General features: G+C 36.2%; 1 protein-coding gene across 11 annotated transcripts in view; it reads left to right on the top strand.

The window, feature by feature from the left end:
- Positions 1 to 26,455, top strand: part of BTRC (beta-transducin repeat containing E3 ubiquitin protein ligase) — a 185,549-nt gene that overhangs the window by 75,174 nt on the left and 83,920 nt on the right. For 4 of the 11 annotated variants that reach the window (XM_036829029.1, XM_036829025.1, XM_036829027.1 and 1 more), the window contains 2 exons: positions 5,147 to 5,233; positions 22,267 to 22,344. The exons of 4 other annotated variants lie outside the window; for them this stretch is intronic. In XM_036829029.1, coding sequence (XP_036684924.1) covers positions 5,147 to 5,233; positions 22,267 to 22,344 — 165 coding nt within the window. The remainder of the gene's footprint in view (positions 1 to 5,146; positions 5,234 to 22,266; positions 22,345 to 26,455) is intronic. 3 more of the 11 variants (XM_036829031.1, XM_036829030.1, XM_036829034.1) reach the window with 1 other exon arrangement.

The raw sequence follows: 26,455 nt of genomic DNA, 5'->3' as shown, positions 1-26,455 counted from the left end.
TCTCCCTCTGCAAATGTGAAAGGCAGGAGCTATTCTCTATCATGAATACATAGTGAAATGCACTGGAAAAATGGTGGTGATCATTCCTGACATTTCTTAATTCCCTGCTTTGAGGGCATGCTAGAAAGAGGAGATGGTGTTTGTAAAATAATGTCCTGCTCCCTTGTACCCAGAATTATGTCCTCACTTACCAAGTACAGCACAGAGAAAGCAAGGCAAAAGGGAGGGATATTGAGAATTACTTACTGTTGTTTTAAGTATTGCTCTATATTTTTAAAGCATAAATATTGATGTAGATTTGCATTTAAGCTATGAGAACCCAGTGTCTTGACTCAATGGGGGAGTTTTCAAAAATCATTCTTCTAAAATTGATTTCTCATTGGCTGATATCCTGAGGATAAGTGAAACCAAACCATTCTTTTCAATCTTGGAAGAACAAGAGGAGTGCAAGTGCTTATCTAAGAAATAAGACTAGAAATATCTACATTTATGGGACCTCCTAAATCTTAAAACAGAGAAACTACAAATTTTCTTCTTCCCTTGGTGTATTATCATGCAGCAATCACTATGAAAATGCCTCACAGCCCATGGGCTTTTATACAGCCACTCCTCCATAATAATGATTAGCTCTATTACTTAAAGTCCAGGCTTGCCTTATAAGCAAAAATCAGTATATTCATAGAATCATAGAATTTCAGTGTTGGAAATGATGTCAGAAGGCCATCTAGTTATATATAAGAATCCTTTATGAAGTGTTTTTGGCAAGGGGTCATCTAATCTCTGCCTGATCACTACCATTACTGGCAAACTGAACTTCTTGAGGCATCTTGCTTTCTTCTTCACTGTTGGTTCTGTTAGAAAATTTTCTCTCAAGGAGTCAAACTTCTTATTCACCTACCTTTTGTGGTAATACAAAGTAATTGTTTTCTTTTTCATGTATTTATATGTTTGAGGATAGCTATCATGTTGCTTATATTTGCTGTGCCCAGAGTGAATATTCCTGGTTCTGTTAGTATTTCTTTGGAAAATGCTAATAATCATTCCTGTCATTTTCATAGCCCTGTATTTTGATGGAGGGTGTTAATCATTGTGATTGTCCCTCCTTATGAATGCATTCCATCTTGGCAGTGTCCTCGTTACAGTGTGGCATGCATAACTAGAGGCAGTGCTGCAAAAATGTAGAATACAGTGACACATCTTGTTTTGAACATAATTTGGGTTATATAATTTAATTACTGCAGCCTAAAATTGAATATATTTCTTTGGTGTAGATGATGGAAAAATCTCTAAGAACTTAGCCTGAGTGTGTTTCTTCACCTTTTCTTTGAAGTCAGAAAGGCATATGTAAGTACTTTGATAAATGATGTAATGTAGTGGCATATTTGAGTGGTACAGGTATTTTAAACCTAGCTCCAGTTCTTGAAGATGGTGAACATCTGCTTAGAGGTATTGTAGAGCTCCACAATGCACTAATTGAATTACTCTTTTCTGGAGTTGCCGACTGCACTAATTGAATTAGAATCAGTGTGTGTGTGTGTGTGTGTGTGTGTGTGTGTGTGTGTAACTGAGATAATTCCAACCTTAATGGGAGAGACTGTGGGAGATATGAATGATGGTGTGTACTGTGCTGCTATCTAATGGCAGCGCGTGGAAGTACTGCCTGGTCTCCAGGGAAGACAGAATGTAGTCATCTGATCTAGTGTGACCTTAGTCTAACCCCATCCAGTTTAGTTCAAAAGGTCTCGGGATGTATTTTTGTAGTTCTAAATCTAAGAAGAAAGAATGTGATTAATTTACCTATTAAGAATTAAGATATGTTTTATTAGGCATAAAGTTTTTTACAAAGTATTAAGTCTCAAATATTCAACTGAATTAAAAACTTCTAGCTTCTAATATCAGTATAATTGGTGAAAACAAATCCAAATGTACTGACTCAATGGGTCATGTTCTTTTTCATTTTGCCTTTCATATGACATAAATGTAAAAAAGAATTACCTTTTAAAAATTCTTAGCATAACAGAAAGTAATGATATAGGGCTTGTGTTCTTAAATAAAATTTCTTTCTGGTTGTCAAAATACTGAGAGTCAGTCAATTTAAGGGTGTTATCAAATTTTACTATACATAATTATGCTTATATAAAATTTTTAAATTATTATAGGAAATATTTTAATTATAGCAGTCTCAGAGCAAGTTTTACAGATTTCTGCTGCTCTAGTTAATTGTTTAAAATTTAACTTTATCACAAATTTGGTCAAGTTTGAAATTCTCTGAAGTGAAATAGGTAATTCTTCCTTTTCTAAAAAAAAAAGAACCCATTAATCACAATTTAATGATTTTTGTAAAACATGAAAATATAATTCTGTACAACTTTAAAAGCAAATACACTGAGGACAACTCAGCAAGCATGAACTGTATTTTGACTCAGTATAACTCTAGGCATTCTAACTTATAAAATAACCCTTAACAGAAAAATACACATGTATAATCACTTGATTTATAGAGTGTGTATGTGGACCTGTAATACCACTTTAACAATAGAAAAGTGCTATTGGATACCTTTCTTATATAAAAGTTTCAATCTCTTATACATGGTCTTCATTATTAAAATAAAAAGTAAGTTTTAACATTCCAATATTTTATAGGCTAATTTGGTTCTTATTGTAGGATTGAGCTACTTAGGTTTCAGAGCTATACAAATAGCATTGATTAATAGGACTAAAACAGGGGCTTCCCTGGTGGTGCAGTGGTTAAGAATCCGCCTGCCAATGCAGGGGACACGGGTTCAAGCCCTGGTCTGGGAAGATCCCACAAGCTGCGGAGCAACTATGCCCGTGCGCCACAACTACTGAGCCTGTGCACCACAACTGCTGAGCCCGAGTGCCACAACTACTGAAGCCCGCACATCTAGAGCCTTTGCTTTGCAACAAGAGAAGCTACTGCAGTGAGAAGCCCGTGCACCGCAACGAAGAGTAGCTCCTGCTCACCGCAACTAGAGAAAGCCCGTGTGCAGCAACGAAGACCCAATGCAGCCAAAAATAAAAGATAAAATAAATCAAAAAATTTTAAATGACTAAAATATATGATATGCACTCTTTATATCTGCTTTCAAGAGCATTTTACTGATTTAGAAAATGTATTTTGACACCATGTAGATCTAAAGCTTTACAAATAACATTGCCATTCACAACTAGCCACAACTCAATTTAATTCATGTATAGAGTACCTTCTGTGTGCCAGGTACTGTACAAAGTACTGGGCATAAATTAAGATTCAGACCCTGTCCTCAAGGAGATTATAGTTATTTATTAGACATTTATTGAGAACTTATGTACCAGGCACTATGCAGATAATTTGAGGGACTACTGCTGTGAATAACCATTAGTTTCGTGTATTTTTCCCATTCATTGAGCTAGAGGTCTGGCTTAGTAGCAGGTCTAAGGAAGCAGTATACTTATTTTCGTATCAGATATAGCTCATCTCAGCAAAAAGAGTGATCTTAAATGGTTTTCCCTTCTGCCTTTACATACCTTCTAAGGGAGCAGTGATGGGTTTTTTTTTTTATTATTAATTTATTTATGTCTGTGTTGGGTCTTCGTTTCTGTGCGAGGGCTTTCTCCAGTTGTGGCAAGCGGGGGCCACTCTTCATCGCGGTGCGCAGGCCTCTCACTATCGCGGCCTCTCTTGTTGAGGAGCACAGGCTCCAGACGCGCAGGCTCAGTAATTATGGCTCATGGGCCTAGTTGCTCCGCGACATGTGGGATCTTCCCAGACCAGGGCTCGAACCCGTGTCCCCTGCATTGGCAGGCAGATTCTCAACCACTGCGCCACCAGGGAAGCCCAGCAGTAATGTTTTTGATAGCTTTACATGTAGCTTTAAAAAGAGATGGGTAACATTTATTACAGTGCCTCCTGCTGGTAAATCATAGATTTTAAACCCTGTTGTCTCCAGAATTTGTAGTGCCCACTTGTGGTTTGGTAGTTACTTCAGGTTTTCTTCTAAGGCTATGAGTGGGAAAGAGTCTACTGCATACACGGTATAAAGTACTTCTTTAAACCATCTATTTGTAGAACTTAAATTGTCCTGGGACCAGCTCTTGATATAAAAATTCATAGAAACCTGTTTTTCACAGAGTGTGGTAACTCCTTGCCATAGTGCTGTAGTGTTAAAATTCACATTGGCCAGGTTGTTCTGTAAATTAAACACTGACAGCTGCCCTCAGGGGAACAGCCAATGTATTTATGATGATGTGCTGATTACACAAAATACACTGCAAGCAGAAAACAGCTGCAGAGAACAAACCTCTTACAAAGAATACAATTACAAATAGCACCCTCAGTATTTCTAGTGGTGAGTGTAGAATATAGCATGCTAATGCAGGTTTCTTACTTAGTCTGCCTGAAAACAAAAAATCTGAAGGAGATAAGTTAAATTATGGTTGGTTGCACGTGTGCCCACATTAGCAATGAACAAATTTTGTTTCTGAAGAGCATAGGTATGAGTGCACAAATATAAGGTGTGGAGTCATTTTAACCCCCCCCACACACCTTTTTTTGTTAGTAGGCTTTATTGGTGCCTTTCTCATATATAGTAGGGCATGGCCTTGTGTCGATAAGGATTTGGACATTTGAAGGATATTACACAATTGAGCAGGAGAGTATCAAAAATTGTGTTTAAAAAAATTCAGTAGGAATTCCATATGTTAGGGCTTGGATATCAACATTTTGTTTGGGACTTCCCTGGTGGCGCAGTGGTTAAGAATCTGCCTGCCAACGCAGGGGACACAGGTTCGAGCCCTGGTCCGGGAAGATCGCACATGCCGTGGAGCAACTGAGCCCGCGTGTCACAACTACTGAGCCTGTGCTCTAGAGCCCGTGTCACAACTACTGAGCCTGTGCTCTAGAGCCCGTGAGCCACAACTACTGAGCCCACGTGACACAACTACTGAAGCCCACACACCTAGAGCCCATGCTCCACAACAAGAGAAGCCACCGCAGTGAGAAGACCGTGCACCACAAAGAAGAGTAGCCCCCGCTCACCGCAACTAGAGAAAGCCCACGTGCAGCAACAAAAGACCCAATGCAGCCAAAAATTAATTAATTAATTAATTAAATTTTTTAAAAAAAGACAAAACATTTTGTTTGCAGATACACCTCTATACATTCATTGTTATAATGGCTTTGAAGACGTTTGCCCTTGGAATTAATAAAAGGAGTCACAACTCTGTATCTATGGTAAGGTCTCTGATTTCTTAGATTCTGTTTTTCAAGAATTTGGTGTTTTAGGACACTGTAATAGCTGGGCGATTACATATTTTTAGGAGAATCAATTCTCAGGTATGTCCCCTTTCATCCCTGCATGTTCCTGGTCATGTGCAGACAGGTGAGATCAGAAAAAAATTTAGTTTTCCTTGTTTGAGATTCTCTCTGTTACAGTTTAGGGTCTGTATCTATAAAATATTTCAACCGCTGAGCATGCTAGCTTCTGTTTAAATCAGTAGAAAATATGTTGATCTTCCAAGACATGGATTTACTCAAGCCAGTGGTAAGGTGTAGCAGGGGGATATAGTTATTGGAAACAGTTCACTTCACCCGCCTGAAACTAAGAATCAACTCTTCAGTATATGGATCACTGGTATGTAATAATCGACTGTTACTGGTCTGTCTGTTGGTCTCTTTTTAAATCAGTTTGGAACCTCCTGGAGTTATTTTCTTGCTCTGCTGACATCAATCCCATGTGGCAGAGGAGTTGTGTATAACCACTTTGGTTTAATCAATACAATAATTGATAAACCAGATAAGATTTAAACTGATTATAGCCCCAACAGAATTCCCCAGAGGCCTTGGACTCTCTTAATTTTGACATGTGTGTTTTGTACCCTGAGGATGAAGTGCAGTTTGAATTATCTGTTTTTATTTGCTTAATGATGGGGAGGGTGTTAAAGTCAAATGTTTAATTAACCCAGCAATGGGCTGCGTTGTCACTTACACACAGCTGATTGAGATATCTCATGGAGAATAGTGAATAGGAATGATAATGTGGCACTGGGACGGAAGATTGCTTTTTCAATCTATTTGCTGGGTCACTGCTTTGAATGTCTTATTGGATGAAAGGCATTCAGCCTGGAGAAAAAATTCAGCATTTAAGTACATTTTGTTCTCTTCTCCCTCTCTAAACGCCCCCTCCCAAAGTTAACTAAAACAGATATGTTCTAGGTTTAATAAGCCATTCATGTACTAGTAAGAGACCAGGGTAGTCAGTAGCCTCAAGCTACATAATTTCCTGTGGAACAGAAAAATCCTAGTAGCCTCCAAGGTATTCTAAATGTGAGCTCTTTTGTCCCTCACATCCCTTGTCCCTTGCCATTATTGTGGAGTTGTCTTTGGTTCCTTGTCTCTTGCCTCTTTCTGCAGTGTTTGCTTGATGTGCAGCTACCTCTAGGGCCACAGGCAGACCTTTTTCTCCTACAGAAGCATATTCTCCAGTACATTTTTGCCATTTCATGCAGCTGGCTTCTATTTGGTTGTATTTCTGATCAAATATTATAGTGAGATTGTCGAACTATTTAAAGAGATGAAAATGTGAAGCATATAGATTCTTGCTCCCTTTGCCACTGCTATTATAAAACAGTTGGTTCCATGTATATTTTATTTTGTTCAGAAGCAGTTTGCTTTCTGTATGAACTAAAATCTAGGCCAGGAAAGATTCTAATAGCCCACATATCAAAAATGCAATTCAGGCAACTGGAGTTTTAATGACTTACTACCCACAAAAAATTCCTTACTAGCTTTATAATCAATGTAAAAGTCTTTGGAGGCATATGAGCAAAACTTAAAAAATTTTTTGTCATGACTTTCCTTTTTTGTAGTTCTTATGCTTCTTCCTTTTATCTCCCAAAGATCTAAGCCAGGAATTCACTAATTTTTTTTCTTTGCTTTAGTCATTTGTATTCCAGAGAGCACAATAGGGAGAAGGATACAAGATTGATTTTTGTGTGTGTGTCCTCTTGAAAGCATAGTCTGGGGCATGACTACTTGTGGGGGGGGGGTGTGGATTTACAAAGCAACAGAAGCATATAGCTAGTTTTCAGGCACAGGTTGTACTTTTGCAGGTCAAGGCAGACCAGACGAGTAGCTTATCTTGAGGGACGCAAGTAATAGACGAAATATAGAGCAGCTATTTCAGGAATCATGTAGGTCATTTAATTATCCATTATGATTGAGTGGCTAATGCTCTTTTGGCAATTACATGACCTCTGTTATTCTTGAAACCTTTCCAGGCCCCCGTGGGTCAAATGACCCCACCAGTCAGTGCTTGCAGACTTTATTCCACTCAAAAGGAAAGGAGATGCTGGGCACTACTGGCATTTAGAAATGGCTGTGCTTTCTTTACCAACCACTACCCAGAATATCCTTTGTACAGCAGTCAGTGATAGGCAGCTGGTTTTGAAGTCTACCGTTCCTTCCTCGTATGCAGGAGCACGAGGTATATCGGTTTCCACAAGAGGGAATTGTGGCAAACAAACTTTACTACCAAAGTTGGCTATTATGGTATTCACAGTTTCTGTACTGCAAAGAACAAGTACTGTGGTATTAAAACTAATGTTTGATATCTCTCAAACCAATCATTCATTATCAAACTCTGAAGTTAGTGATTTTTTCATTCCATACTCAACAAAATAGCATTGACGATACTAATAACAGATTTTTTTAAAGAGATCGTTGATTAATTTAGCACAATCTGAATTGGTTAATCATTATTTATTCAACTAAATAAAATTAAATAATCATGCTTATATGTGGAATCTAAAAAAAATGATGCAGATGAACTTATTTACAAAACAGAAGTAGACTCACAGATATAGAAAGCAAACTTACGGTTACCAAAGGGGAAAGGGGGTGTGATAAATTAGGAGTTTGGGATTAACAGATACATACTACTATATATAAAATAAAATGTCTATATATAAAATAGACAAGGATCTACTGTATAGCACAGGGAACTATAATATCTTATAATAACCTATAATGGAAAATAATCTGAAAAAGAATATATATATATATATATATATATATATATATAGCTATATCTGAATAACTTTACTGTACATGTGAAACTAACACAACATTGTAAATCAACTACACTTCAATTTAAAAAAATCATGCTTAAATGATTATCTGATTTTAAAAAAGCCACTTTAAAATTGAGATGCTGATCCAAGACAGAATAATTCTGCAACATTTAGATGAATGTTTCTGACTTTTTTTTCTTTAATCAATAAAGGATCATTAATATTTCTAAAGAAAATTCTTTACTCCTGCTAAATGATAGTGAAACTTTTGCTTTTTATAATTATAGTGACTTATCGAGTAATTCTGAGAAAAGAAAATAATGTAGGTTTCTTGTGATTCTTTAGATTAAGAACAGTTATGGCGTGGAAAGTAATGACCACAATCAAACTATTTATAGGGTTTGTTGGAAATGTACAAACAAAATTCTGTATACTTAGCAAAATGGAAGATTACCATTCTCTAGCGGTCCAATAATTTAAAACCACAGGCTTAAGAGAAATAATTTTGTTAGAATAATGCACAAACATATCCTTTAAGTAGAGACCATTTGCATTGTTACAGGAAAAATAATCTATTGGAGAAAAAGAAAAATCTTTTTAAATTTGTTACTTACACATCAAAGAGCATTGTTAACAACAACAACCCTACAAGGTTGTTTGTCCCTGGGGTAGTAAAATTAGCTATCTTTCCAAATACATTTATCAGACCACTCTTGGTAGAACTCAAAGTTGATCTGTTTTCTTTTTTTGAAAATTTTGTTGTTTCGTAATATTAACAAATGAAAAATTGAAGACATGAATTGATGTTTATAACCTTTGACCCTTCAGAAATGGAAGCCTTCTCACTTAAATTTTATATCCTTTAGGCCAGTACTACCTTGGTATCTGGCTACTTAGAGACCTGTGAGAATGTAGTCAGTGTGAATTATATTAGTTGTTTTCTGTTTAAAAACATATTTTCCCTCATTATATATAAATATATATATATATATATATATATATATATATATTTTAAACTTTCTGTAGTGGAGATGAGCAGAAAATGAGAAAGCAGAATTTACACTAAAAGCAAAAGTTAGAGCTTAAACTCAAGTATCCTGAATGAGTATAATTTGTCTACTGGGCACTTTAAGAGGAAAGCAAGGACTATAAAGCAAAGTGTGATGTTTGATTTCTTATCGGTAAGTTGCTGTTCTTTAAGGCATACCCTTCAAGACCTGTGTTGGACTGTGTTATTCACCCTTGGAAACCAAAAATCTATATAAGTAAATGAGTGGAGACGGTATTTGTAATTTTAAAGACCTGAAAATTCATTAAGAGTTCGTATAATTAGTGGAAAAGTCCACAGGATAATAAGCCCACAGAAGAATAATTTCTTAATAATAATAAGGAAGAAAGAGAGTGATTAAATAAGGGATAGTGCACAATAGAAATACACACCTAAATACACATCTTGACCTAACCCAATCCAATTTCCACAAATTTACTTATTTACTTGGGATGATTTTATTTTCATTCCAAATGGATAGATTTGGGGATAAGTTTATCAACTGTAAAGGAGTCCTAAATTTCTTCCTCAATATTGTTGAATTGTAATAAAATGGGAGCACCAAAGCAGGGAAGATATCCAAGGTGTGATGAAAGTCATTTAGCAGAAAAAATTCAGGAACAGGAATGACAGAAATAAATAATAACAGGAATGACAGAGAGAATGGATTTTGGCATACCTCCTAAGGGTTCTATAGTTCTCAACCCCATTTTGAGAAATCAAAAAGATCTACCGAAAGCAGATGTCTCTGAGTTACAAAAATAACCAGATGTCCTTATTAGTAGAAGCAAATGTTTGCCTCTTAATTCACACAGAACTATATGCATAGGATCACTGGATGAAATATTGTGTAAATATGGCAGCAAAGAAAATTGTGGCATGAAAGGGTCTGTCCTAAACATGTAAGCATAAAGGTTCTATCTTGAAAAGGAAAAAAAAATATTTTAGATTCATGTAGATTTAAAGGTAAGAGAAGTAAATTAAACTATTTATACTTTTGTTCACTGTGATAAGTGAGATTGGTTTTTTTAATTATGTATGTCTTTCTATCCCAAATCCTCCTGGTGAACCTTTATTCATTTTACTGTGCTTGTTTAGCTACTCTGTGCATTTTCATTGTATTTTAAACAGTGAAAGCATACGCATGAAACACATTTTTTTCTGAACGAATGATAGTCATCTTGGTTCTGTCAAGAAAAAACAAACAACCTGCAGTAGTATATAAATGCCCTCTTTGCAAGCCTATTGGGATTTTAAAAATATTAAGCCACATTGTTATAAATAGATGTAGTTTGGTGACTGCATTGGGTTGTTAAGCAGAATAAAATGAAAAAAAAAAAGGGCAAGGTATGAAGTTTTTCTGTTTGTTTTTAAATCAGGCCTTTAGAGTCAAAAAACCTTTAGAATTTAAATGGACTCTTACTTCTGATGTGGAGCATGTTAACATAATTACAAGCTCTTTTATATAGTACTTATAGTCATTGCTAAGTTAATGTTCAAACCTTCGATTAAGAAGTCACAAAGCTGAATGTGTTCAGACAGCTGTGTAATAATACCTCTCCTGTTCACAAAACAGAGAACTATTTTAGTTTTTTTCCCTGTTCCGCATATTTATTGATAGAAATCTCTCCTCCTATGCTAGCTATATTTTTAATAGTGAAATTTTAAAATGCTGTATTATGATACATTCTATAACTTGAAAGTTAACAAAAGCAGCTCTGCTCCTTCATGTCCTTGCCTTGTCACGCCCTGGTGCTGTTCATCTCTTCCATCCTTCTTATCGGAGTATCTCAGTGCTTAGTTGAGCTTGTTTATCTTAAAAGAGCAGGAGGCAGGCTTTTAGGGAGTAAGCTGCGTGTTCCAGTATAACAGGCACCAATGCTGTTTGACTTGAAAAACATTTGATCTCTTACATTAACAGCCCATGTCACTGTAATAGGACTACAGCCGGGCTGTTGTTCAGTTTTCTATTATTTTAGCTTTGAAAGAACTGTTAGAGCTGCTCCAAAATCTCCGTGTTTAAAATTGTATATTGGCAGTCCCCCCAGGACTCGTAAGTAAACAAGGTGATGTGTGTGGCCAGAGGGAACATATTTTGTTAGCTTTGTTTTAAATAAGAACCTTCTCTATCTAAAGATGGTTTTTGTCTGATCCCTGATAGTGTGCTGCATGACTTTGCTTTTGTAAATTTGCACATCTTTAAACAGATTTTTGTTTGTTATTAATGTGTGTGCTCAGTAACTATTCATTATGAACTTTAATATTTTTTCTCAAATAGTAGTTTTCTCATGAAGCTTAACTTCAAATATCCTGCACAATTTCCCTAAGTACAGCAGTTTGTGCAGCAGTTGTGGGAAACGGGCAAGCAAGAATCTAAGGGGTATGCTTGTTAGACTTAAATATTACTTAGTTTTATTTTTAAATATTCAGTTATTGGTAATTTCTATGCCAGAAATAGTTGACAGTTGGAATCAGGTAGCAGTATCTAAAGAATAGAAAATAAAATTTGTAAAACCAGGTGGGTCTCTTCCTTTTTAAGAGTACCTCTTATTGTAATAGTGATAGAATGGCAGCTTATTGTAGTAGTGGTGGAATGGCAGCAATTTTACTCCTTCCTTTCTTCCTTCCTCTATCTATCTATTTTTAAGAACCTAGTTTGTTTTCCTATTCTGATTCTTTTCTGATGTAATACAGCATTGCCAGGCCACCCAGCACTTTCCTTGCATTTAACCTAAAATACATACATCAGCCAACACAGCATAATTGGTTGAAAGGCAGCCATCTATCTGGGGAGTTCTTCTAAATACTGAATGTGTCATGCACTTTGACATGACATATCTGTAATATCTGAATACAGAAAGCACTTTTTGCATTAGCTGTAGGTGTTAAAGCAGTAGTATGTTTTAAGAATGTCTGCTGTGCAAATTCTGGCTTGTGAGGTAATGACAAGTGTTTGCCTGCATAGACAATATATTTTTCCCCTTGAGGTCCCCACACACCTAGTTTCCCTCAAGCTCATCATCTCTGTCAGGTTAATCAATAGGCACCGTATGGCAGAGGGTCAGTAATCAGTGTCATCGTGCCTTTAAATCGTGTTGAAAATTTGCTTAAAGCCTGGGCCAATTAACATCGAGATGATGAATGGATGGGAAGATGGAAAGAGCCTGACGCTCAGGGGCTTTGTGAGGAGGAGATGCTCAGCTGTTGAGCAGCAGACACCAGCGAATAAAATCAGCCATTCATGTGCGCTCAGTCCACCCACTCTTAATGATAATGTCAATCTAGCAAAATATATACACATTGGAGTTGTCACAAGTTCATAAATCAAAGGAGTTTGTCAAAGGCATTCAGATTAACGAGGCAGCAGCAATAACAAGTCAAATTTGCATAGAGAATTGCTCGAATCTCAGTAAATTATGATCCTGTTTTTCATTTGATTATTTGCTAATGTCTCAAGAGGGAGAATGATTATATTAGCATGCAAAATCTACTCCAGAAGTAGAAATCTGAGGTAAAGAAGACCAGCACACTATGACAATTAATCAGCTTCTGCATACTAGCATAAATGTACAAGGCCCAGAAATGAACTTCTTTTTATTATTATTTCTCCTTGCCACTGATCCAAATGGTTCAGCTTGACAGAGACTTTATATTGCTTTAACAGTGTTTTGAATTGTGCCTGCAGGCAAGACATAGTTATGCAGCTATAACCAACCTATCCATCTGCCAACCAGATTGGAATTCTCCTATCCAAGGCTTCCATTAACCCCCACTGACAGCTCCAAACAGGATTAAGAATTTGCAAGCATAAAAAATAGTTGTTCTTTGCAAATATACACAATCCCTTTGCATCTTGAGAAAGACTACATCTGTGTTTTGTAATTAGTGTTGGACAGTGTAGCAGAGGGAAAAACCTACTTGGCGTTTTTTGGACTTTTGTCATAAGGGAGTAAGGCAGTACTAATGGAAGTTCTGTGTTTGGTTGTCCCAGAGAGTGCTTTCCATTCTATCCGGTTCCTAGCACTGTGCTTGAATTGGTGTTATTACTGGAAAATATCACTTCTTGAAAGGTTTAACTAGTGGATCTTGTTGAAGGTGAGCAGTATAGGGAGGGTTTGATGTGGCTGTGGTTTAATAGAATATGTCAAATGATAAACGTGCTGGAGAAGCAATGTGCATGAAAACATGCCAGAGAATATTATCTTATGAGGACACTTGAGGCCCTCCCTAAAATAAAACTGGTACTTGAATAGGATTCTTCAATCAGCTTCTGAACTTAAATGACCTAAGTTTTCTCCATTGTATCCTAGAAGAATTAATTAAAATTTGCTTAAACACACAACACATACACTACCCCCCTGCCACACACAGTGTTTTGTCATTTTCATTGAAGAGTTTGAATGATTTTTATTTATGTAGCTAAATCATCTTTTAACCTTGTAGAAGAATAATTGGTCTTGTTTTTGAAAATTGCAAATCATATATATTGGGAGGGTATAATTAGCTCCAAATCATGTAATAAGGTAAGGGGAAAAATATTAATCCAATGAGTAATTTACAGGTCAAGCCCATGATATGATGTTTGCAACTAGCTATGGAAATTGGTCTCAAGATTTTTCTCTTCACATGGGTTGTCATTTTACATGATGATGAACAAGTGATTCAAAATCATAGTTTTAATTCACCACGATTTACCTGCTTTGCTAAAATGATACAATTTTCCTGTTACAGAGACCATTGAATTCTCCCAGTGAAGAATGTGGCATAGGTGGAAAATGTTACTTCTAGTTTTAGAGCTGGTAATTTTATTTTTAACAGATGTCTGTTCAAACAGGCTCAGGCTCTGTTGCACCATCCAACCTTTAGCAAGATGCTTACTCAAAGATTATTGTAAGTCATTATGAGTGGCTTGACTTTTCATCACTGTGTAAATTAGTTTAGTTTTTTATTTGATTATATAATCAACTCTTAATTATCCATGTCACCAGGAGTTGTGTGTTCGAATAGATAACTGAAAACAGTAAATAAGCCACTTACTAGGTTGTGGAGAATATTGCTCCCGCCATAAACATCTGAAAAGTTAGGAATGCTTTGCTTATCAACAGAAGAACATTTCCTTGTTAATGAAGGGTTGGCAAACTTTATTTGTAAAGGACCAGATAATAAACATTTGAGGTTTTGTGGGCCATAGGACCTCTGTCCTGACTACTCACCTCTGCCATTGTAGTGTGAAAGCAGCCACAGACAAAAGGTAATGAACAAGGGTGGCTAACTTTCAATAAAACATTATTTGTAGAAACTTTATTTAGAGCAGGAGCTGGCAAACTCCTCCTGTAAATTATACTGGCATTAAAGTTTTGGGATGGGGACTTCCCTGGTGGTCCAGCGGTTAGGACTCCACGCTCTCAATGCAGGGGGCACGGGTTCGATCCCTGGTCAGGGAACCAGGATCCCACGTGCCACGTGGCATGGCCAAATAAATAAATAAATGAATAAGTAAAGTGGTGGGATGATAGGACTGTAGTTGGGCTATCACTTTGAAGTTTCTCTGCTATGAAAACCTTTTATTAAAAAATTTATTTATTTTAATTTATTTATTTTTGGCTGCTTTGGTTCTTTGTTGCGGTGTGTGGGCTTCTCATTGCGGTGGCTTCTCTTGTTGCAGAGCATGGGTTCTAGGCACGTGGGCTTCAGTAGTTGTGGCATGTGGGCTCAGTAGTTGTGGCTCGCGGGCTCTAGAGCACAGGCTCAGTAGTTGTGGCACACGGGCTAAGTTGCTCTGCGGCATGTGGGATCTTCCCGGACCAGGGCTCGAACCCTTGTCCCCTGCATTGGCAGGCGGATTCTTAACCACTGTGCCACCAGGGAAGCCCAGATTAATCTTTCTTAATCACCACTACTGTCGTGGTGGTCTTTTTTCCTCAAAAATTTTTAGTGGCTCTTTGTTTCCATGAAATTAAATATGAAGTTCTAGGCCTGGTTTTCAAGACCTTCCAGAATTTCTGCTACATTATATCAAGTTACTTCCCTCAACATACATTTTTCTGCCCTAGTGGCTGTGCACCTAGAGCCTGTGCACCTAGAGCCTGTGCTCCACAACAAGAAAAGCCACTGCAATGAGAAGCCACTCGCCGCAACTAGAGACAGCCTGCAGCAACGAAGACCCAACTCAGCCAAAAATAAAATAAATAAATAAATTAATTAATTAAAAAAAATTGACTCTGAGGATTTAAGTTTGGGATAGAAAGAAAAGTTGAGAAGGAAAGAGCTAGCCTAGAATGGGTGAGAATGGTAAAGAGTGCTTTAAATTTGGATATGTTGGACTTCCCTGGTGGTCCAATGGTTAAGTGGCCCAGTGGTCCAGGGGGTGCAGGTTTGATCCCTGGTCTGGGAAGTTCTGCATGCTGTACGGTGCGGCCAAAAAAAAAAAAAAAAAAAAAAAAAAAACCACACAACAACAGAAAAAATAAATTTGGATATGTTGATTTTGAGACAGTTTAAGTTTTTTAAAAAAAAATGTGATTCCTTTTTCTTTGTTTTTCACCCCCAGGTTACTTCTGGAAACATTTTAGCCAAAATACATCCCTGAGATCTAATGCATGGGCTTTAGCAGTATTTCACTTTGACTTTTTCCTACCCAAATTTCTGTTACCATATCTGCATGTCTGCAGATGTTATAACTCTAATGCTTCCAGTTTGAAGTTAAATTCAAAGTTGTCAGTGAGGCTTTTATTCTGTCCTTTAAAGTTCTAACCTAGTGAATGCTGGGTTAAGAGATAAACATTCAAGTTAATATAAAAGGTAACAAGTTATATAGTATCTTTTACAGAAATATTTTCATGTAATGCTAATATTTATACACTATTGTTGCTCCAGGACTTACAGACACATTCTGCAAATGATTTACTATAATGAAATGTTCTGAGTGTTGTGAATGAGTTGTTCTGAGCAGTCAGGTTTTTCTAGGGTTAAGAGGTAGAATATAACTTTTATTTTTATTGAAGGAATTTTTTTCCCTCAATTTATTTTTCATTTATCTAACTTCTGTTTTTCCATTTCTTAACATATTTTCTTCTAGGTTTCATCTGTTTGGTTAATTTTTATTTTGACAGATTTACAGAAAAGTTGAAAGAATAGTACAAAAATCCCCTTATACTTTTTTTTTAAGAAATATTTATTTATTTATTTGGCTGCATCGGGTCTTAGTTGCAGCATGTGGGCTCTTTGTTGACGCGTGCGGGCTTCTCTCTAGTTGTGGCGTATGGGCTCAGTAGTTGTAGCACGCAGGCTCTCTAGTTGTGGCATGAGGGCTCTGGAGCGCACGGGCTTAGTTGCCCTGCAGCATGTGGGATCTTAGTTCCTTGACCAGGGATTGAACCCATGTCCCCTGCATTGGAAGGCAGATTCTTAACCACTGGACCACCAGGGAATCCCTTTATACTCTTCACACAGATTCTCCATATGTTAACATCTTACCATGTTTGCTTTATCTCTGTACATACACACATATATATACTAACATCCATTTACTTATATTTTCTGAGTTCTTTGAAAGTTATTTACAGACATATGTCCTTTTACCTCTAAATGTTTCTGTTGTATGTTTTCTGAAACCAAGGACAGTTCTTTTAAGTAACCACAGTACAAATGATACAAATGAACTTATTTACAAAACAGAAATAGACTCACAGACATAGGAAAGAAACTTATGGTTACCAAAGCGGAAAGGTGGGGGGGGTGCAGGGGGGCGGGGGGATAACTTTGGAATTTGGGATTAACACTACTACTAAATATAAAATAGATAAACAATAAAGGACCTACTGTATAGCACAGGGAATTATATTAAATATCTTGTAATAACCTATAATGGAAAAGAATCTGAAAAAGAGTAGATATAAATGTATAACTGAATCGCTTTGCTGTACACCTGAAACGTAAATCAACTGTACTTCAATTAAAAAAAATAACGACAGTACAAATTGTCAAAATCAGGAAGTTGAATGTATAAACAAACTTTGGTACATCCATACAGTGATAATACTTGCCAATGAAAAGGAAAGAACTGCTGATATATGCAAGAACACAATGAACAAATGAATCTCACAAATGAATGTATTATGTTAGGTGAAAAAAGACAGACTCAAAAAATTCATACTATATGATTCATTTTATGACATTTTAGAAAAGACAAAATTATTGAGACAAAAAATAAATCAGTGATCACTGGGGAAAGGGGTTGTAACTATCAAGGGGGATTTGGGAGGTGATGGGACTGCTTTACATCTTGATTGTGGTGGTTACAGAGCTTTATGCTTTTGTCAAAACTCAGAACTATACAACAAAAAAGAATAAATTTTTCCATATGTAAATTTTAAAAGTGGGGAAACAATCAGGAAATTAACATTGATACGATGTTATTAGTTCATCCATAGACTTGTTTCATATTTTTCCAATAATGTCCTTTATACAAACCTTATGTCATAATACCCACTCAGTAATACCCACTCAATAATTACCCATCAAGAACAGATAAAGGGTGGGGAGGAAAAAAATTGTGGATATAGGCTAGATAGTTATTACTCATCCTGTTAGGCTCAGATCACTTATTTTTCACTGTATAATTCAGTGCAGAGGAGTTTACCATCAATTTTGTTTCAGCCCCTCCCCCCCCAATAACCTCAGATCACAAACTGCATTCAGTTACATCTCTTTAGTTTTCTTTAACCTGAAAGCAGTTCCTTATGACCTTGACATTTTTTTAAGTACAGACTAGTAATTTTATAGGATGTCCCTCAATTTGGGCTAGTCTGTTGTTTTCTCATGATCAGATTGAAGTTATGTGTTTTGAGCAGGATGACCTCAGAAGTAATAATGTGTTCTTCTCAGTATATCATATCAAGAGGCACATAAGGTTAAGGTGGTGTCTGCCAGATCTCTCCACTGTGAGGCTACTGTTTTTTTCTTTTGTAATTATTAAGTATATTATGGAGAAATATTTTGAGATTATGTAACTCTCCTGTTATTTGTCACCCACTAATTTGTGTGATAAGTCTTACTTGCATCTTTTAGTTACCCTTAAGTAGAACTTACTGGACATAATGTAGCTTGATGACCCAGGGCAGTTGTGAACGTTGCTTATTGGGATGCATCATAGTTAAAGATACAGGGAATAACTGTGCTACTGAGCTCTCCTGGGTGATGTTGGAGAGCACAGGCTTTGAGAACCAGTTGAGGTGACTATTAGGTAAACACAGCTATTTCATCATTCCCGGCCACCCTCGACTGTAGAGCTATTAATTTCTTATTCACTGGGTTTCTGGCTCCCCTCTTCACTATTAGTAGGGTACCTTACTCCTTGCTCCTGATATCATGACTGTTTAATGTCCCTACTCCTATTTTATGCAACAGAGTTGAATTTTTTATATTGATTTGTTTCTCATGGTGGATGGTCCAGTAAAAGTAAAAAATGAGTAAAAAGTTGGGAAAAAAGAGTAAAAAATGCTGGGTTAATCTATCTAAAAAGAACTAGTTATAACAATGTTTTTCTCTTTTTCCTTTTTGTTAATGTTGAGTTACTTTTTTTTTTAAAAAAACAACACAATATATAATATATATATCCTTTGCCCTGATGGGGTGGAGAAGGGAAAGGAGCTCCTCTACAGCTCTATGTTCTGCTCTCAGGTAGTAATTATCCTTTAGCTCCCTTCATCTTTTAATACCTTAGACATTCTTATAATACCTACTCAATAGTTTACTATCTAAATCAGATAAAATAGAGGGTCAGAAGGAAGAAAATTATTGATGTGGGCTAGATAGCCACTACTCATCCTATTAGGTTCAGATCATTGTTTTGCACTATGTAATTTAGTATAGAGAGTTTGCCGTCAATTTTGTTCCATCCCAAGCACCTGTAGAGTAAAAATGTGATTTATAATGTCTTCAGTATAACAAACTTCCACCAAAAAGTAATGAGGCTTCCAACTTTATTATAATGACATTTTAAAAAAACAATTAATTTTGAAATATAGGACCTTACATTGGATTAAAAAGGTTTAGGTGATCTGAAATGGTATTTTATTTAAAGGAGGGTGTAGAACTTCATGGTCTGGGAAATAGTTACTTGCAAATTATAAGTTTAAAATTGAATACTGGCTTAATTGAATACAGTTAAAATTGAATATTGGCTTAAGTTTTTATTATATAAGACATTTAATTTTAGCATTTAAAACATCTGATCTGTACTTTTTTTTTTTTTAAGAAAAGTTAAATATACAATTGATTTTATGGGTTTAATGTTGACCTTTCCCTTCCTTTGATTCTCTTATAATGGCGTATATTGCTAGTTTCCTTATCTGGAATGCTTTATTTTATTTTACTTTAGTTTATTTTTATTTTTAAATTTTTTTGGCCACACCACACGCCTTCCTAATTCCCCTACCGGGGATGGAACCTGGGCCCTTGGCAGTGAAAGCATGGCGTCCCAACCACTGGCCTGCCAGGGAATTCCCTGGGATGCTTTATAGTCATTAACTCAACTATACCTCTCCTTCATTTTTTTGTAGATAGTCTACATTCCTTTTTTACCCAAAACAGAGAGAAAAAGCAGAATTCTAAAGTTATTGAGCCTCTATCCCTTGCTTGTAACATAGCATTTTTTCTTCTTCTTTGTCCCTAAAATTGACCTTTAGTTTAAAGTGATCATTACAAATGTAAAATTATCAAGTTAAACCTCATAAAAGATTTCTGCCCAAAAGGACCTTAATGTACTGGCCTGTCAAGGTGACACACAAGGCACACAGATGTTAGCCACAGAGGGCCTTTTGATACTATATGTATGCTATTTATCCTTTAATATCTTTTAAAATATAATATTTGATACAAAGCAAAAAATTCATAATACCTAAATTTAAAACACTGTTATGATCCTATATTCTAATAATGATTTCATACTTGTATGAAGTTTTTCAGATAAACTCATATGTTGGATATAATTTCTGGATATAAAAGTAACTCCTCAGTTAGAATGTGATGAATATATGTAATGTAATGAGTAATCAGCTGCAAACTCTAAAATGTTAACATTACACATGTAATTGTGGAAAATAGAGCCCAAATAATGTGTACTTGGATTTTCTGAATTTTGTCTTGCAGAGAGTGATTTACATGTGTTACCAGATTTTTTAAAATTATTTTTTAATGTGATAAAATACACATAATGTAAATTTTATCACCTTTAACATTTTAAAGTGTACAGTTCAGTGGTATTAAATACATTCATAATGTTGTGTAACCATCACCCCCATCCATCTCGGTAACTCTTTTCATCTCGTAAAACTGCAACACTCTACCCATTAAACAATAACTCCTCATTCCTTCCTTTTCCCAGCCCTGGTAACCAACATTCTACTTTCTGTCTCTATGATTTTGACCACTCTAAGTGTCTTATATAAGTGGAATCATACTGCATTTATCTTTTTTTTTTTTTTTAAATTTATTTATGGCTGTGTTGGGTCTTCGTTTCTGTGCGAGGGCTTTCTCCAGTTGCGGCAAATGGGGGCCACTCTTCATCGCGGTGCGCAGGCCTCTCACTATCGCGGCCTCTCTTGTTGCGGAGCACAGGCTCCAGACGCGCAGGCTCAGTAATTGTGGCTCACGGGCCCAGTTGCTCCGCGGCATGTGGGATCTTCCCAGACCAGGGCTCGAACCCGTGTCCCCTGCATTGGCAGGCAGATTCTCAACCACTGCGCCACCAGGGAAGCCCCTGCATTTACCTTTTTGTGACTGGCTTATTTCACTTAGCATAATGTCTTCAAGGTTCATCCATGTTGTGGTTTGTGTCAGAATATCCTTCCTTTTTAAGGCTGAAGATTATTCCATTGTATGTATATACCACATTTTGCCTATCCATTCATCCCTCAGTGTACACTTGGATTGCTTACACGTTTTAGCTGTTGTGGATAATGCTTCTATGAACACAGACATACAAATATCTCTTTGAGACTCTGCTTTCAGTTTTTTTGAGTATGTACCCAGAATTGGAATTGTTTGATCATATAGTAATTCCTTTTTAATTCTTTGAGGAACAGTACTGTTTCCCATAGCTGATGTACCATTTTACATTCCCACCAAAGGTGCACAAGGGTTACAATTTCTCAGCATCCACATCAATGCCTGTTATTTTCTGTTTTTTGTTTTTGATAGTAGCCTACCTAATGAATGTGAAGTACCTTGTAGTTCTGCTGTTCATTTCTGAAATGATTAGTGATGTTGGACATCCTTTCATGTGCTTGGTGGTCATTTGTATATCTTCTTGGATAAATGTCTACTCAAGTCCTTTGCCCGTTTTTTAATCAGGTTGTTCTGTTTTTTTGTTGCTGAGTTTTTACAACTTCTCTCTGTATTCTGGATGTTTATCCTTTATCAATAAATGATTTGCAAAATTTTTTCCCATTTTGTGGGTTGGCTCTTACTCTGTTGATATTTAGAACTCTGAACTCGCTTCCAGTTGAATTGTTGTTATTTCCCTCTTTTTAAGTATTTAAAAATCTCACTGACGTTTTAGGGCCTTCTAGCTGCTGTTTGAAGTGATAATGGCAAGAGTGGACTCTAATTGTAAACTACTGATAAATTTTATTGCTTTGAGCTAACTAAGCACTATGCTGTTTTTAATAAAGAAAAGAAAATCAAATCAGAGAAAAGAGGAAGAGAAATAACTAATTGTTTTTAGGATCCAGACATGAGAACTTGGGCCAATCAAACATTTACTATGGTTTAAAACTAATTATTTAAAAGAGAAGGCAATAATCCTGGTTTAAGTTGTTATCAGCTAAGTATAGACTGGAGGTTTCTTGTGTCCAGTGCCAAAGAACAATAAACTAGACTTATAATGAATATGATCTGCTAGGCAGTGCTTAAATATAGATGAAATACTTTTCCACCTAGATCCCTACATATATTTATTTATATACATGGGCATATGTTTTCCTTTACATAAGTGTATGTCTGTATGTATATAAATCTTCAAATGAACAAATGCATAAATATACATGGTATTCTAGCTTACAGAATTAAAAATGTAATTCAGTTTACTCCCACAGAATAAGACTGAAGATAATGAGAACTGAATTAAAGCTTACTTTCTTTCACAGAATTCCTCAGAGAGAGAAGACTGTAATAATGGCGAACCCCCTAGGAAGATAATACCAGAGAAGAATTCACTTAGACAGGTATGAAATTCAGTCTTACTTAAAAAGCTACCAACAACAAAATAAAAGACAGGAAACCCTCAATTTGCCATTTGTTAAGTACTGGAGCTTAAATTAAGAGTACTCTGAAGTTGGTCTGGCTCTAGCCATCAATTTCAGTCAGTTACATTGTTTTCCCAATCATTTAAAAATTATCCTAGCTATAGGAGTACAGGGCAGTCAGTTGTTTATGTGTAGTGAAAACAAAATCAAAGAAAAGGTTTCTTGTTTAGGAAAAATAACTTGAAGTGCATCTTAAGTGCAGGTAGTAGAATAGTTCTCTTTAAACCTTACTTTTCTATTAAGATTCTTCATACATTAAAAAATAATAATCAAAAGGGATCTACCTATGATGAAGTTAGCTCCTTTTAGTCTAAGCAATATTTGTTTGCTTTTTCTAGAAGTAAAGGCCATTATTAATGACAACTTTAAAATAATTTTTACTCACCACGGTGCCCCCACTCCTCAAAGTTTTTCTTTGAAAGTTCAATTCCATGGTGCTCTTTTTAAAAATTAAAATGTTCAAAAACGTTTGGTCAAAAAATTGGCTCTTCTTACTGCCTGTAGCAACCTCTAACATCTTCCGTCTCTCACTGGCAACAAAAACAAGTTCTTACAGTATTGCCAGCAGTAGTAAAAATAATTTTATTTTACTTGCATTTATGGCATTATTCTAAGAAAAAGGAGAAGATATTAAATATTTGTTGAGCACCTACCGTGAACCTGATACTTATTTTACTTCACTCTCACAATAACCCTGTAAAGTTGCTAGGTACGATTTCCATTTTATAGATGAAGAAAATGGAGGCTGAGAGAGATTCGATGACTTGTTTATTTAGCAAGTCAATGATTTGAAACCCAGATCTCAGTGTTGCCAAAGCATTTCTACTTCTGCCTTCTAACTCTATAGGTTGTAGACAGTGTTAATTTAGGGGAAAAGTAGTTGAAATTGTGACACACTCATTTATTTACTATATGTTAAAACATTTTTGGATGGGCAAAATTTTGTTTATAAAAATAATTGTGTGGTAAGTAGAACTGAATCAGTTCAGGGAGCTTTGTTAAATAGCCAAAAGATCAGGGATTGATATTGTTCAGTTAAAGTTTTAACTATTTGGAGATAAACACCTGACCTATGAATCTAAATATATAGGACAAAACTGAATAAGATAAATTTGGAGGTGGAAACACTCTGCCCACTATACAGAAACAACTGTCAGAAAACAATGACATGACAAAAAGTTTTGGCAACTTTATTTAAGCTAACAAACGAATTTTCACTCTGCAAAGTTATAAATTAATTTTAATAGGCTGATCCAGATGGTCCATTTGGAAAATGGATAGGCTGATCTGTTGAAAATTAAACTAAATTTATCTCTCTCATACTTCAAACTGAAGCAAGAGAGAGAATCGTGCCTATTAAGTCCAGCACATACAGATGGACCAGCAGGTCACACATGGGACTAATCTGATTCATTTTAAAAATAAATGCATACATTATTGAATCATTTTATACTTGCAAGATCTGTTGTGTGCAGTATTTGAAATAATGTTGTTTTTTTCATTGCTTTTTTAGCAGGTTCTCTTTACCCCCTCTGCTTTAATATAACAACCGTTATTGGGTTTGTTTTTGTTTGTCCTCCTAGTGCTCCAAACTGATTTTTCTAATATCTGTCATTCAGTGTTGAGATCCAAGCTCTGGAGATTAATTAGGTCATGAGGCTTTTCCCCCTCCTTTCTTTGTAAAGGGTTTTATCTCCATTCTCTTTGTGAAGAGCATGAACTCAATGTTCTTGGAAAGAGAAATGGCCTTTAGAAATGGGGAAGTAGGAGATCCTCCTGGGGCACTTGGAGTCTTTTAGCTTCTGGGTGTTTTAACAGCCCCATGAATGCAGATTTGTAAATTTATTGCAGTGCCATCTGTTTTTTTGCTCGAACCAGATTACTGTTGGCTTGTGTCTGTCTATTGTGGTGGTCACTCCCTAGGAGCTTGCCCTCTCAGTCTTAGGGATGAGTGATGAATAGCAGGGGTCAATAGAAGCGGGTCACAGGGCAGCTGTCCAGGATTGCCCTGAACTTGATTACGCCACCGCCAAGTTTTTTAATGTAGGATGTAGTATATAAGCTGTTTAAACTCCCTCTTTTCGCTAATGCATATGACAATAATGAAGTGCCATTTGCTCCCACACCCCACCTTTAGTCAAGTTATTATAGATAAAAAGATGTCAAAGCTGCCTTTTACCTAGTGTTGATGTAAGTAGGATTTGCATCATGTGGGCCAGTCCCTTGAGATTCTTTTGCAGACTATTTCTAATGGGGTTTCAGGAACTCTTTCACCACTGATTTTAAAATGCTAAGTTATGTTCTAATAAATTTAGTGTTGTTTTAAACTAATTTTAGAGTTTACATATATTATTCTAAAGTATAGTTTTACCATTGTTGATAGGATATGACCACTGCCTGTTAACTTGGAGTTATTTAACTACTGGAGGAGCTGAAAGAAGTATAATCATTACAGTTCTTACAGACATTAAAAGGGTAAAAGGGAATATGACAAATAACTTTAAGGCAAAAATTTGGCTTCTTCAATGATACAGATGAATTCCTTGAAAAACACAACTTACTGAAACCAAAACAAAGTGAAACAAAATTTGAATAGCCGTATGTCTATTTAAAAAATTGAATTATCAAAACGCCCATAGGGTTTCCTGGTGAACTCTATCAAACATTTAAGGAATAAATAACACCAAAATAGAAAATAGAGAAGGAAAGAACACTCCCTGACTTGTATTATGAGGTTACCATAACCATTATTCCGAAACTTGACAAAGACCTTAGCAGAAAAAGAAACTATTGAAGGAGAAAGTCACGAGACCGTTACTCCCTGTGTCACCAAGTCATCTTGTATACCTGCTTTTCCATTTCATTTCCAACATCAGAAGGCAGTAGAGTTCGGGGTGGGGGAAAGAAATGCAATGTATTCTTTTAATTTTCTAAGTTTTTGAACAATCTTCTGACATCTTGGCATTAAGTGTAAACTTTTATTTAAAGGACGTACAAAGTAGCTACAATTTTCTTCTTACTTTTATTCCTAGAATGTGAAGCCAAGAAAACCATAGCAAATGTGTTCATATCTTTTAATTTATATCTGCAAACAAGGGCAAAGGCCTGGGAGGATACATGAAAGTACTCATTACTTTTTGAAAACATAACCTTACAACACACAACTCCTTCTTTGCTTCACATTGGTGCTAATAGGATCTGTCAACCCTGCCTTTCTCTGTAATTGAGTAAATTGTGACCTCTGTCTAATCCTTCTCCCATCCCCCATTCCCTTTGTGTATGTGTCCACTTACCATCCTGAGAATGTGGGTAGTGATAAATAAAGCATTGAGTAGTGCTCTCTCAACTCTTTGAAAGCAGCATGATGCCAGCCCTCTAGTTATATTTCTTTAAGTGTTTACGTTTTTCTGTATTCTTTCTCTTGTGTAGCTGGAACCCTGGGGATGCAAAGCCATGAGAGAGGCCAAGAAGCTAACAAAGTAGCTGTCTCCCTTGTTAGCTTGTTCCTTTATTCTTTAAAAACAAGATAAAAACCATCTGGCTCAGGGCATTACATTTTCCTCCCCCATGCACCTCTATAGATGGAGACTTCACCTGCAGTGAGGGTTTACATTGATTAGGGAGGGAGCAGTAATTCAAGCTTCCATCCTCTTCAAGGATACTTTGCAGTCTTTAAAGGTGCTGACCCACTGAGTTAAACTGTCAAGGGAGGATAAAAAAGTATCTTCATCCCAGGAGGTAACAGCTGCTAGGTTTTCAACACCTTGCATGCTGCTGGAAGAATGTCACAATTGTCAGCTGAAAGAAAAATGACTCTGTTGTCATCTTCTGTTAATGACTGGGCCTTATAAAAGGAACTACATAAGCCTTTTAGAAGGAATAAGTAGCTGTTTTCCTTTCCTACCACCTTCCCCCACCTCTCCCCCAAATGCCTATGTCATTCTAAACATTACCTTGGAGTAGATGCACAAAAAACAGCGGTGAAGAACTTAAAACAACCCAGTGTAAGCATGGAGGTCTGATTGGCATA

The sequence above is a fragment of the Balaenoptera musculus genome, chromosome 16, assembly GCF_009873245.2.
Source record: "Balaenoptera musculus isolate JJ_BM4_2016_0621 chromosome 16, mBalMus1.pri.v3, whole genome shotgun sequence".
NCBI classification, from domain to species: Eukaryota; Metazoa; Chordata; class Mammalia; order Artiodactyla; family Balaenopteridae; genus Balaenoptera; species Balaenoptera musculus.
The sequence above is the reverse complement of the archived record's forward strand: the minus strand, read 5'-3'. Positions and strand labels throughout refer to the sequence as shown.